At 39.9% G+C, this 15210-nt stretch overlaps 2 protein-coding genes across 3 annotated transcripts in view; both read left to right on the top strand.

The window, feature by feature from the left end:
- LOC134668741 (low-density lipoprotein receptor-related protein 2) overlaps window positions 1-15210 on the top strand; it is a 440880-nt gene that overhangs the window by 191512 nt on the left and 234158 nt on the right. The window lies entirely within an intron of this gene.
- Window positions 9900-10612, top strand: LOC134668491 (uncharacterized). Its single transcript, XM_063525940.1, has one exon. It carries the CDS (start codon window positions 10036-10038, stop codon window positions 10582-10584), a length of 549 nt encoding a protein of 182 aa, XP_063382010.1. The 5' UTR covers window positions 9900-10035; the 3' UTR covers window positions 10585-10612.

The raw sequence follows: 15210 nt of genomic DNA, 5'->3' as shown, positions 1-15210 counted from the left end.
TTGTGCGCGCTGGCAGGCTCACTCCGCGATTTCGTCGCTTTGCAATAGGTAGCTAAAAGCACATTCGTTCCACACCAATTTTGGTGGCTAGCCATAAACCGCGCGTGGCGCTGTCGCCACCTAGCGGCCATATCTGTCCTGTTATGGCTCCTCTACACGATGGGCCAACGCCGGCCACTCCAAGGGACGCATTAATGCGTTAGAGGGAGCAAGTGATATTGCTACATATCTCATTCTACCGCATGGCTGCGTCCCTTGGAGTGGCCGGCGTTGGCCCATCGTGTAGAGGAGCCATTAGAGAGTGAGTCTTCTGTACGTAGTACTATCTGGGGGTACGGCAGTGCCCCCGCCAAGTCGAGCAAAGCAAAGGCGCACGGCCGTACCATCCTTTTCCCGAAGCGATTCAGGCGATTTTCAACCTCCTGTAATTTTGTCTTAAAACTTTGTCTCAAAACTTTTTTGTAGTAGAAGAATTGCATTGCGAGACTTGCATCTTTTTACATGTAATGTTTTTGATGGGTTATTTATTCTGTGGCACTGGAACCCCATGGACCAAGGTCCTAGAGTATCAACTCCATACAGTACAAATTGGTACTCTACTGAGGCTGATGACAATAAATCATGTAGGTACAATGGAGTAATTATTCCACGTTTGACCTTGAAATAACGCTCGTCACGACTGTTTCTGATAGGTAATGGAACAGTAGCCATCAGATATATCGGAGCGGCCAAGGTGCTCACAAATATCTGAACACGCCTCTATTCTCAACGCGCTAAGTGCGAGTTCGTATATCTTTGAGCACCTCGGCCGTTCAGATATATCTGATGGCGTCTGTACCTACTTGTATGCACTATCCTGTAGCCTCGAACGCATGGCAAAAACGAGGTCCATAAAGGGCATAAATGCACGAGTGAGATAAGATAACCTTCTTATCTTCGTGTTTTTTATGCTAAAAGAGCTCGGAGTATCTCTTTTCTATACTCTGTCATCATCATCATCATCATCTCAGCCATAAGACGTCCACTGCTGAACATAGGCCTCCCCCTTATGGGGGGCGAATGCCATAATCGCCACGCTTGGCAGGCGGGTTCGCGATCGCAGTCGAGTACACCGAATTTGAGGGACGCTGCTGCCCGTCCACCGGTGGTCTTGGACGTGGTTTAAGGACATACCCGGGTCCGGGTTTAAGGACATACTCTGTATCTTTAGGGGTCATCCATTAATTACGTCACACCAATTTCTAGGTTTTTTGACCCCTCCCCCCCCTTGTCACACTTGGTCACATTTGGCAAACCCCTCCCCCCTAGTGTGACGTCACATTTTTTCTACGAAATCGCCAAATCGAATTAAGTAATTACCTAAGTATTATTAATATTTTATCAAAATATTTTTGACGATATAAATATTAGTAATTTTATAACCCAAAACTGCTTATAGGAAAGAAAATTTAACGATTAAAAACTATTTTCGTTTTAAAAACTTGTTATTTAAATGTACAGCGAACTAAATAATTTAAATAAATTTTCGGTTACTGATGAAGTTAAAGTGACGTCACAAAGTTTGTGTTTCCCCCCTCCCCCATGTCACAATATGTCACATTTTCTTGACCCTCTCCCTCCCCCCACCCCTTAGTTATTTAAATAAAAGTAAACAATATCTACCCTCAAATGGCTCCTTAAGTCAGTTGAGGGTAGATGAAAACATTACATGATCAAATATTGTAGGTTAAAGTCAGGTTGTTCAGTGATTGATTGATCGGCAGTTTTGTATTTGGTTGGTTAATCAATAAATGTTATAACTACCCGAAAATTTACAAATTATTTGTTTACTATATTTAAGTACCTAAAGATACATACTATAGTGATGTATTTGACAAGGAAAAAGTGTATGCGGATAATCAATAACCTTGAACATCGCGAGTCACGATCGTTTCTGGTGATTCCAGTTGTTTATATTTCTACCACACTGTCTGATAAACACAATTTGTGCAATAGTAGGAAATCTAAGGTGCAGGGGGCAAGTTAGACTGCGGGATAATTTAAACTACTTAATCGAAATATCTTCCATGTTTTACATTATTACTAGAGTCACACGCAACACGTTTTCGCTATCTGGACATAAATTTATGGCACTCGACGTTTCCTTGTGCATAGTAGGTTCTGCCATCTTGTGGGCTACATCGGAAGCATAAACAACAGAATTGCGCCTCGCACCAAAAATCTGACGGCTCCTATGCTGCCCCCTATAGTTCATGCACGGGGCCTATACGGCACTAACGGCAGTATTAACCCGTCGACTGCCTTGTCCCGTATACGTCACAGACAATTTGAACTCGAGGGGTTAATCTTGGTGTAGTCTGAATCCGAACGGCACCTTAAGGGGCTTAAGACATTGCTAAAGTAGGTACATCGTTTGCGAGATAGGTACATACTACTACATACATACATACATGCATGGAATTCTGCATTGGAAAAACACAGACATTACGGCGACATCCGATCTCTAAGCTGATGACATCATTATATCATTAGTTTAACCTACAATTCTTGCAAACAATAACATATAATCCTAAGAAAAATGAACAGACAATGATTCATTGTCTGTTAATTTTTACTTTGTTTAAAAACTGAAATAGAATTTACATTCTATTTTTTTTACGTTATGAATGGGCTTACTCATGGCCACAGACTAGCCGAGGCGTAGACGTGGCCTACGATGGAGCGAGCTCGCCCAGAAGGTGCCTGTTCACTCTTGATTTGAAGGTTGCCGGGTTATAAGAACACGGAAATATAGACGCCGGCAAGAAATTCCATTCCTTGGCAGTGCGCATAAGGAAAGAAGAAGCAAAGCGCTTCGTGCGAATTGGTGGAAGTAAGTAAGGATGAAATGAAAGCCGGCCGTGCGTCTAAAAGTCCGATGGTCTATAGGTCTTATCTTCCTTGTCGTATCCTCATGGCTGAGGGACGTGACGAATGTGGACACTATTCACCAGCGCTCTCCAAGCCGCTCTGTCTTGGGCCCAGTGCATGCGAGCCTGCAATGTGGCGTTTGTCTCTGACGTTATTCTGTCTGCCCAACGCGTGGCCATTAATGATCCAAAGGACTCAAGCCTTTTAGCCCTTTTTTTAGGGCTCGCCTCATCCCTTGACGCCTAAAAGGCTAAAAGCCTATTTAGCTCTTTAGCCCCCGAGCCTAGCTAGTTCTATTTAAAAGCCTAGACTCTTGGGGCTAAATATAAGGTTATTAGCCCCAAGAGTCTAGGATCTTAAATAGAACTAGGCTCGGGGGCTAAAGAGCTAAATAGGCTTTTAGCCTTTTAGGCGTTAAGAGACGAGGCGTGCCCTAAAAAAAGAGCTCCAAAGGCTCGAGTCTTTTGGATCACTCCAGTGTCCAAGGTCGGATTCGAACCGGCGTCTTCCTTCAGCTATCGCTGCTGAGCTCTATAGTTTCTGGTCCACATTTTCTTCAGTAGCTGCAGGGTCACTTTTTAACCGACTTCCAAATCCCAAAGGAGGAGGTTATCAATTCGGTTGTATGTTTTTTATTTTTTTATATTTTTTATGTTTGTTACTCCATATCTCCGTCATTACTGGACCGATTTTGAAAATTCTTTTTTCTGTAGTTATAGTTATTCAAGGCTGGCCAGTTATTGAAACGTTATAAAAATCAATTATGTTTCAAATAGGTGAATAGAATTCATTTTTAGTTTAGGGTGGCCAATTACTAACAGTGGCCAGTTACTGGCGAATTACCCTACATGTTTTCAATTTAAATTATATCATAAATTGTTAGAAAACTTTCCTTTAAATTGCACACTTCCACCGTAAGTGATATACTGCCAGTATACCACATTTGTAACATTTTATGCGGAAATTTCCGATACTAATTACACGATCTATCATTTTCTACGCGAATAGTTTCTTAAGAATATCCAATACATTAAAAGGATGACATCATTGCAGAATATTTGCATAATTTGTGGACATTGCTAAATTACCTGAGATATTTTATGTTTAGGCACAGAATAAATACAGAAGATTCACTCTCTAACCAAACGCGTCTGTTATGATTAGGACAGATAAGACCGCTAGGTGGCGACAGCGCCACGCGTGTGGCTTATGGCTGGCCACCAAAATTGGTGCGGGACGGATGTACCTGTTGCAAAGCGACTAAATCGAGGAGTGAACCACGCCTGATTTATGTAAATAAGTAGCATAAAATTGAGTAAATGTAGCATAAGTGGGTAAGTACTAGTAAAATAAATAGCAATCAAATAATATTTCTAGTAGTTTACATAGTTGTGAATATCAAAACTTCGGACGGCGGTACATTTATGGGTGTAATTTCAAATTTGTCAATAATAGTGTGTATTTTGCTAGTATTTTGATATCTTTACACGAGACAGTGTGTCAAGCCAAGTTTAACAAATAATACCTATTAGGGTATAATGTAGGGTTGCCAGATCGAAAGGCGCTATTATCGGCAAACAATATCAAATTTACGGATTTTGGGAATTAAGTCGGGAAAAAAAATACATTCAAATTAAAGTAATTGTATTAAAAACAACGATATTTTGCATTATTGGCACTACGTCAGCTCGCTCGCTCGACGACAGTTCGGAACTTGAAATTATTGTTTTATAACGTGAAGCTGTTTTTCGGGACAGTTTACACTTTGTCGGGAATCGGGAACACATGCTTAAAATCGGGAATATCCCGCCCAATCTCGACCATCTGGCAACCCTATGTATATGATACAAACTTTTTAGAGCAAAGTTTTGGCCTTACACTAACTATTATCTTAACTATTTATCTAGGTAACATAAACGCATTAGACCGAGTTAGACCAAGCTAACTTGAAAGAGATTTTGATAGCCCAGACTGTGCAAGTGTTATTTTAAACGTCAAGCTTCCATGAAATTATGACGTTTAAATAACACTTGCACAGCCTGGGCTATCAAAATTGCTGTCAACTTATTAGCTTGGTTTAAAACTAGCGGCCTGGGAAGATGAACTTTACGCACGCATTACCGATCGCATCTAAACAGCCGCTTTACCTTTCATATATACCGTCGCTATCAGTTATATCGGAGCGGCCGAGGTGCTCAAAATTATCTGTACACGCACTCTAGCGCCTCGACAATAGAGGCGTATTCAGATATTTGTGAGCACCTTGGCCGCTCGGATATATCTGATTGTACCATTTCGTAATCTTTAGACGCCTAATTTTGATGGATCACACAATAGTCCGACCGTAAGGGCTCCATCCATCAGCCATTCACCGTTTGTCACGCCGTCACACACGCAAAACAACATACAAACAAAACTAACACATTCATTTAAACGACTTGCTTAATGTTTACATTTGTATTCATTAAACCCCAAATAAAAATACACTTTAACTGCAACTAAATAGAGTTGAGACTCAGTTTAGCAGCTTGTTTAGACGTCCATGTGTGCAACTTAAATAACGATATCGAATTCGAACCGTAGCGTTCGAAATTTAAAGTTCAAATTACGTTTATGTACGAGTGAGCCCTGTCGCTTCGACTGACGTGAATCTGCTTAATTATTTTGAGCCGTATGTCGTAGGTGTTAAGGTTGGTGTTTGTGTAGTGGGGAGTGGAGGACCGTACCAGCCCGTGCCAGGCATCGCCGCAAGAATGCGCGCGAGTACTGTTACAAGTGACTATCGATATTGTTAGGTACCTACTGCGGGATCTAAGAGCGTTTTTCGCGATTTTTTGGATTATTTACTTTGATTTATAAAAACTTGGCGCTCACTAATTATGCAAAATATTTAGTTTAGTAAGTACAGTCAGCAGCAGAAGTTGCTAAGCAGGCCAGGTGTTCAAAATTATCTTGTCACGACTTTATTGTTAAGAGAATAAGAGCGTGTCAAGGTAATTTTGAACATCTCGCCATACTAACAACTTTTGTTGCTGACTGTACTTATAAAAATGTATTATTTTACTTAAAAAAACGAAGTTATACGATTTAAAATTACAAGTGTAAGGTAGTTTTGTATCATCAATTCATCACAAATATATGATATGTTCATAATATCGTATATAGCATAAAATAGTTATTTACGATACAAGTGCGGAAAAGAGGAAATTCGAAACGAGTGGCGATAAATTAAAACACGACCGAAGGGAGTGTTTTAAATCGACACGAGTTGCGAATTACCTTTTCGCACGTAAGTATATCGTACAACGTTTTACAGTACATATGGCCCTTTAAACTTTTGACATCGCACGAAAAGTGCTATTTTACGCACTAGTGCGGGAAAATAGGCCCATATGTACTGTAAAATCATTTTACTAATACACACTCGATATATTTGAATAATAATGGCGAGAAAACAATGTCGGAAAAAAACATAAGAGGAAAAATAACACTCTTATTTTCCTTGTATCTTTTAGGCCAATCCCAAGACAGTATTTGTAGGGTAAACAATAAATAAGTATGTGTTCTTAAGTCTGACTTTGAAATCAGATGTTCTTGTTAGAAGTCAGATGACTGTCTTTTAAAAGGCGTTCGCGTTGCACGTAATCTCCTTGAAACTAGAGATGCACCGGGTATTCGGTTACTATTCGGTATCCGACCTATCCGGCCATATTTTAATATCCGGCCGGATACCGGATAGTGACGTACTTCCGGCCGGATACCGGATAGTAACGTTGCTTGATTTCGGAGTAAAAAAAATGGATTTAAGAAACAGCGTGTCTGTCATAATCGTACTTGTTTATTATTTTAAAACAATTTAAACATTCCACTGACTTGCACGCGCACTCCTTTCGAATCTAGAAAAGTGTCCGCGCGAACGTTCAACAGCGCGAATCAGGTCAAACCTGCAGAATGCGCACCTTAAAAACCGAAATGTAGGTATAGTTCCGCTGGCCGAATATTCGGCGGCCGATGGGCATGCCGAATATCCAGTATCCGGTATCCGGCCGAACAACTATCCGTTGCATCTCTACTTGAAACAACCAAATCAATACGTTTTAGAAACAACAACAAACAGCAAATAAAGTAACAATTTTTACTTTTGTTGTAAAGTAGGTATTACAATCGAATTTAAGCTGTTGTGAGACATACTAACATTGAATAATTTTTCGGTTTAGACTCACTTGTTTTTAGTCACTCGCCCGACATGTTTCGGAGAGCCTAGGTCTAATTAAATATAACAAAGTGAGGTTGTATCATTATTCATTATAAACGCCATATTTTCAAAGAAAATTTATATTAGTGATGACATTGCCACACATTGTCATTACAATTGTAATGCAGAGTTAGCTTGGTCTAACTAACGATCTTTCAAAAGACACAAAGGCGCGATATTGAAATCATATACCGCATAACTATGCGGTTTCCTTAAGCAATTCTAGTTTAGAATGCACAAGTAATTATTATTAAAAACAATTTCTGGTTTTCAGATATCACAATCTAAAACTCTTTTAAAAAAATAATAAAAAAAATACCTATGTTTTTGCAAAACATCCTCAGAAAAAAACTAAGCCAAGATAATATAGGGTGATTCACTTTTGTATGGAGAAAAAAAGTTGTGATATTTTTCCTGACTTTGCTCACCATTGGAGTCTCCCCAGACTAAAAACTATCTATGTCAATTTTCAAAAGAATCGAATAACGTTTAGAGGTTGCACATGTTGAAAAGGTAGAGTGAGAAACCCATACATTACGTGAAAATGAACTATGTTCTAAAATGACAAAATATACTGATCTGATACTGAAATCGAATGAGAAAACTGAATTTTGCGTCTAAAACACGATAAAAGCACTTTTCCTTTGGAAACAGGTGGAAAAACTGAAAAATCTTAAGTAGAACATTTATGGAGTAACCAAAATCCAAGTTTACTACTAATTTTAAAATTTATTTATATGTAGAAGGTTCAGTATCACACTACTCTCCGCTTTGATGGTAGCCGCTTAGATTATTTTCTACCCTCCGATGAAGAGTCGTTGGTTATTTGAAAAATCTTTGTTGATGTTGTGCAACCTCTAAATGTTGACCGATTTTCATTTTTTTTAACGTATAATATTTTTTTATCACATAGAACAAGAATTCGAGCAAAGTCAGGTGAAAATCGAAAATTCGGAAAAATGAAACACCCTACAAGATAAGGATGTTCATCACAAAACCGTTTGGCCTTTTTGCGAACCTTGAATTTCGGCTTTCAATTATGAGAACTGGCTTAAATGATCAGATGTGAGATAACCTTTATCCTCTTTGGTATTTTTAGGAAGATGACGTCTTTGAGAAGCATAGCTTGCCATACGATTAAATAAATAAATAGCTAGTGCTTATATGTAGGTGATTAGGTATTTCGCTCAACCACGCTCTAGACTTTACGCGAGAGAATACATTAGGAACTAAGGTTTTTATGACAAACTCTTTGGTGTGGAAATAAATTAAAAAAAAATTAAAAGTAAAAAGCAACTAAGTATTGGTTCGCAAAAACCAAGTTTGCGAACGCTAAACAGCTACGTAAAGTAGCAGTTTTGAGCAACAGTTCTTATTCAAAACTACCCGTATTTACCGTACTACTACCGGTATTTAGCGTGGGCACTATAGCCCAAGCCCTCTCGCGCTCGAGAGGAGGCCTGTGCCCAGCAGTGGGACGTATATAGGCTGAGATGATGATGATGATTCAAAATAACATTACGCATGAAAGTAAATGTAGGTACACTAGGTGCCTCCTACGTATAATTGTAAACAGTGGAAAACCTAACGAGGAAACACCAGGTATAAATAAGGAAAAGTTAGATTGCCATTCGGGCCGGCTGGAGATATCGCCGATTTTATGATCTCACTATACTATACCTAAGTTTAAATGTCTTGTGACAATGTTTTGAATAGTAGATTGTTAACCAATAATCAAGGGATGAAGTGAGCTAAACACTCTACTTTTCATTTCGAACACAAAGAAAGAAAAATGCATGAGTTTTTTAAAAAAAATACATGACTAAGTATAATTTTTTATGTTCTTTCTTGAGTACTTTTCAAGTAACAATTTATTGGGGAGGAATGGGAAGTTAAAAATAAGTAATTTCGGTTTGTCGTTTTGAAATGAGAGCGTAATTACGATAGTAACGGCTTTTGGCCGCTAGAACTAGAAACTAAACTTAGGAATGGATTACTGTTATTTGTCTATACTGTGACCGTTATCTCACTGTTGCCAGCTCTCCTGAAGCGCTGTTTAATTTCTCGCTGTAAGCTGTTTCTCGCAATATACATGTCTGCTTAATAAGGGCGCAGAACATATTCGTAAATGGTTCAGCGAGAAATGGACTACTAATTATTGTTCATTATGTTTACTTCACAGACAACCCGCCTGGTAGACTCCCCTTTATCAAGCATTTCTTTATTTAATTGAGGTCTTGGAAACATCTCATTATTTCCTATGATATTTCTTATTTCTAAAATGAAAACTTACTTTTTAGTAAAAACTGTCGTACATATATTATATACTTACTTTGTAAGAGAAAGTGGGACTGGGCCAAACTTGCCACAGACTGGATGGATCTCGGGGCAGAGGAAGACCAAAACGGAGATAGCGGGACGACCTTGATACATTTTGTAAATAGTGGCGGGAGGGGGGGAAAGAGGGGAGGCTTTTAGTGCTCCCAGGGCTCCCAGTAGTGGGATAATCTTATGGGCTAGTAAAAAACTTGCACCATCCTAGTAACCCGGGGTTAAATGGTGAAACCGCTAATCCAGGGTCAAATTGTAGTGGTAACCGTGGTAACTCCAGGATTAACCGGTTCACCCCTGGTTAGTGGAATGGTGCAAGTGGCACTTAGTTCATCTGTTAAGTTGACAAAAGTGCACAACAACTGCAAGCGACCCTAGAACAATGGAGGCAGGCCCTGGAAAGAAATGGACTTCGCATCAGCAGAAGTAAAACCGAGCATTTAGAATGCAAGTTTAGTAGTGATACCACCATCTCCAACAGGATCTATATCGAAGGAGATCAACTTCCAAAGGTATCACAATTCAAATATCTCGGAACGATGCTGACGGCCGATGGTGCCATTGAATCCGACGTCACTCACAGAGTCAACGCTGGCTGGCAAAGATGGAGAGCCCTCTCTGGTGTTCTTTGCGATACAAGAATGCCAATCAAAGTCAAGGGCAAAGTCTACAAGACAGCCGTGAGACCGGCAATGATGTACGGTGCTGAATGCTGGGCAATTAAAAAGGCGCATGAACAAAAATTACATGTGGCAGAAATGAAGATGCTGAGGTGGGCGGCAGGAGTAACAAGACTCGATAAAGTGAAAAATGAATACATCAGAGGTAGTTACAAAGTTGCACCCATCACAAACAAAGTAACGGAAAGCAGACTTCGCTGGTACGGCCACGTGATGAGACGCCCCGAAGACCACGTAGTTCGGCAAGCCTTGGCATTGCCGAACAGGGAAGCGAGCAGACAAGGAAGACCTAAAGCCACGTGGTGGTCTACAGTAACCCGCGACTTGGAACGAGCCCAGCTTACCCCAAAGACAACTCAGGACAGACGGTCCTGGCGCATGAGAACGAGGAGAGCCGACCCCAAATAATGGGAATAAGGCAAAGAGAAAGAAGAAGAAGAGTTCATCTGTTAAGTAAGTGATCTATAATTTCCTTGTTCCTTATACAACGAGAGTTTATGAAAGTGTCATGGCGGTAAGGGTTATTACTTGCTTGTTGTAATTGCGTGAATATAGCTGCGTCATTTACTTTCGCCATATAAAGGAACGAGATGCAGAATATTTGAGCAAATACTGCCAAGAGTCTTGCTGATACTCTAAGAACAAATTAAATTACTTTTTATTTACCTACTATTTATTTATTTCGATTCCAGCTTAGGACAATGGAGGCCTTAGGGCCCCCCCACATCTGGCGTCTTTCGAGCGTCGGCGTCTACAATTCTATGGCCGACGTCGACGCAACGTCGACGCGGCGTCGACGCAACTGCGCAGCGACGTCATTTTCCATAGCGCTGGACCGACGCCGACAGACGCCGACGCTCGAAAGCAAAGAATATAATACTCACTAGGAGAAGAACGGTAACTCCATACAAAAAAATGTCCCCAACCGTTTATACGTTTATACTACTGGCGCCCTCGATGTGTACCAATGGAACTAAAGTTGACAACCGGTTTAGCCTGGCGGGTATTGGTATTATAGGTATATAGTAATTATGTTGATAAACATATTTGTTATCTTCATATCACGAAATATATACCCCTTGTTTGTGGTATTATCTATTGATTTAAATAAAAGGCATATTTATGTTTATAACATTGTATTATGTTTTACATATAGAAATATACACTGAAAATTAAACCCTGACAACTTAATAAAAATAGACATTAATAAAGCGCATTCACAAAGTTTTCAGTATTATACAAATAACATTAGGCATGCCTACCTATTACACTTTACACACAGATACACTACACTTTACACACGGCATTTTACACAGATTTCTAACTTGTATTCATTCAAACATTTCTTCACGGTTAATAAAATTAATACGCTTTCCAGATGCGTTATGACTCGGTTCCTTCTGAACCCACTAAAGCTGTATAAATTTCACTCAGGTTGCTTCAACAGCCGTTGCTCCACATTTAGCACATTTTCTATGTGCATTGCTGTAATCTATGTAGGTACAGACTTACAGTCTTAAGTGGTTGTACCGCTACGTTGTATTTATTATTTAAAGATTTAATTAATAAAATTTTCGTTATAAACTTTAACCACAGCAGTTGGACAGAGTCATTGACAAATATATTTTTTTATTATGGTGGGTAGACATACCTACCCTCCATATATTTTATGAATATTGATAAAGACAGTTGGAAGCAAATGTTCATTATAAAACTTAATCGCGTGTAATTAAGTTTTAAGCGTTTTAAGTCCCGTTTTATGATTAATTATGTATAAAATTCATGATAATTTAAATCAGAGTTGGGAGCAATGTTGCTGTAGAAAAATGTTTTTATTTTTATTACTCGCAACTTTTTCTCGGAGGCCAACGCACACATAGAAGCTTCAGGCGCACACATGCGCAATTATTTGGGGACATAACTTTCTTAGGAAGTGAACAGGCCTTGCTCGAAAGACGCCAGATGTGGGGGGGCCCTTACGGCCCGATTCGAACTTTAGGTTACGTCAATGACTGACAAACAAAAACGTGTCTTCAAACAAAACCGCCACTTTTGACACTTACATATCTAACCTATAACTTTTCTAGATCTTTTAATTGACGTATTTTAACGTTCGTATCGGGCAGTTGGTAATTTTTTCCTTCGTATATGACATTTATTTCAATTGTTGTCTTGCTGATTCTTAGTCGGATTATGTCGAAAATGGTATTTGAAAACCCAGAAGGTCCCAGAAGGATTTACTGTGTGTGGTTAGAATTGTGAAAAGCGGACGCCATCTTGAATTTCATCTATGGTCTGATCCTGTTGAAAATATTGAATGGACTTGTTCATGTTGAAACGTTTCGTTTTGGCACATACAAACCAGGGATGTTGCGAACATCCGCATCCGCATCCGCAACCGCGGAACTTCCGCATTATTTTCAACATCCGCACCTGCATCCGCATCCGCATTAAATTGATGCGGAGCTTATGCGGATGCGGATGTCGATCAAATCGGTACAGGAACGTCTTACCGGCGGCGTAAGTGCTAGGTAATTTCGTCATTACCTATAACGAAGTCGTCTAGATCCAGAAAAGTCAGCCAAGTTACTGTTTAATAAATATAACGCACCTATATTCTCGCTCAAATAGGTACTAAACGTTTCGTTTTATAAAAAAGTTTTGTAATGTAATATTTGACGTTTTCTAAGTACCTAATCTTGACATCCGCATCCGCGGATGTGAGCCTTTAAATATACGCATCCGCTACCGCGGATGTCAAAAATTCTGCATCCGCAACATCCCTGACACAAACTATCACATTTTTAATCATCATCATCATCATCAGTATATAGTAGTCCACTGCTGGACATAGCCCTCCCCTAAAGAGCGCCATAGCGCCCTGTCCTCAGCTTGCCGCATCCAGCATCTGCCTGCAGTCTTTCGCAGATCGTCATCCCACCTGGTCGGAGGGCGTCCTACACTACGTTTGCCAAGTCGCGGTCTCCACTCAAGAACACGTTTACCCCAGCGGTTGTCGGTTCTTCGTGCGATATGGCCAGCCCACTGCCACTTCAGCTTGCTAATTCTTAATACATTTTTAATATGAGGAGTAATATCAACCTATAATAATTGTTACTATCCAATATATCGCTAACGCAGTATATTAGGTCGTTATCAGTAATCCTTCTATTATCCGAGATGAGCTGGCTTGTTTACCCCCGACGATGATCGCGAAAGCTGACGACTTGGGGCTATTTAGGCTTTACTTCGATCTAGAATTCCAGATAAACTAGGTCATCAAATTAGGTCGGGTAAATGTAGGCACGGCTTTTACGCCAGAAGCGAATTAACCTGTCAAATACGGAAAGTATTTTCTCACGCAATGAAGTTCAAATTAAAACTTGTTTTTAATTTTATTATTAAAATGCCATGTTTTTTTCATTTTTTTTTTAAGTTTCACTTAAAATATTGTTTCTCGTATAAATAAAAGTATATTTCCAGAAAATATTCTCGTAAGCGCCACTTGCACCATTCCACTAACCCGAGGTTAACCGGTTAAACCATTAACCGAGTGTAAAATTGTTCTGGTAACTAAAGGCTTAACCGGTTAACCCCGGGTTAGTGAATGGTGGAAGTGACCCTAAGAAAGTAAATTGCTTTAGTTAGTAAAATTTAAAGTCTTTATTTACATGGAATAGAATCATTATCATTTCAATACTTTACTGACTTGTGGTTGTGGTTGTTGTTGTTTTGTTGTTGTTGTTGTGTTGTTGTACTATTTGATTGTACATAGATTAAATAGTGTGCCGCTGGCGAAACAAATTTTCGGTAAAAAAGACGTAAAACTTAAAAAATAATTGAAGATCAATTTGCCGTCTTCTTAATGGTACTCGTACATACATATTTTATTTTTTATTTACATATCGCTTTATAATAATATCAAACAAGTCCTAGGTCTACAGTTTAAGCGCTAAGCCCTCCATCGGTGAGTGATTGGATCTCAAGAACTAATCCTTATTGGTATTGACAGGTCTACATCGAACACAGTATGAATATTGCAGACAGTACTTTACTTTTATATAAGTACCGATACGAGTTGTATCATACGACCTTCAAGTTCAAGAAAACAGGGTACGGGCTTGAAGGCCGGCAACACAGTTGCATACCCTCTGTTGCCGCAAGTGTCCAATGGCGACGCTTATTGCTTGCCATTAGGCGATTCATCAGCGAGTTTTCCTCCTGTTTCTTAATAAAAATACTTCATAATTATAAGTGATTAATTACAACTTTTTAATAGCGGGAAATTGTGTAATCGAGTAACATTCTACGCTGCGGATGGCGTTTATTCATTGGAGTATTGCAGCCACCTGTGGGATGGCTCAGCTAAATACCAACTCGCCGCTTTGGACTCAGTGGAGCGCAGAGCCAGGAGGATGATTGGCGACAAGAAGCTAACGGCTAAGCTTCAGTCTTTGGCCCATCGGCGGAAAGTCGCCAGCCCGACAGGCTGGCGACTTTCCGCCGCCGACCTATTCTACAGGTTGCACTTCGGGGAGTGTGCCCAAGAGCTACACGAGCTCATTCCACCGTCCCCATTCTACCATCGGACTTTTAGACGCACGGCCGGTTTCCATCCTTACTTGGTAGATATTCCACCAATTCGCACGAAGCGCTTTGCTTCTACTTTCCTTATGCGCACTGCCAAGGAATGGAATTCCTTGCCGGCGTCTATATTTCCGTGTTCTTATAACCCGGCAACCTTCAAATCAAGAGTGAACAGGCACCTTCTGGGCGAGCTCGCTCCATGGTAGGCCACGTCTACGCCTCGGCTAGTCTGTGGCCATGAGTAAGCCCATTCATAATAAAAAAAAGAGAAGTGATAACTGTCAGTGATACGTCTCGGATAAGCGTCAGTCATGTGGACTGTTTTTTGAAGTAACCTAACTCCTAAGAGCTTCGTCTATAAATATTACGCCGCTGTCTGAGTAGTATTTTCTACAGGACAACATACAGCAAGCACAAACTTTACTGTGCTGCGAGTATAGCGACATG

The sequence above is a fragment of the Cydia fagiglandana genome, chromosome 11, assembly GCF_963556715.1.
Source record: "Cydia fagiglandana chromosome 11, ilCydFagi1.1, whole genome shotgun sequence".
Lineage (NCBI taxonomy): Eukaryota > Metazoa > Arthropoda > Insecta > Lepidoptera > Tortricidae > Cydia > Cydia fagiglandana.
Note: the sequence above shows the minus strand (reverse complement) of the source record. Positions and strands in the feature narration are given on the sequence as shown.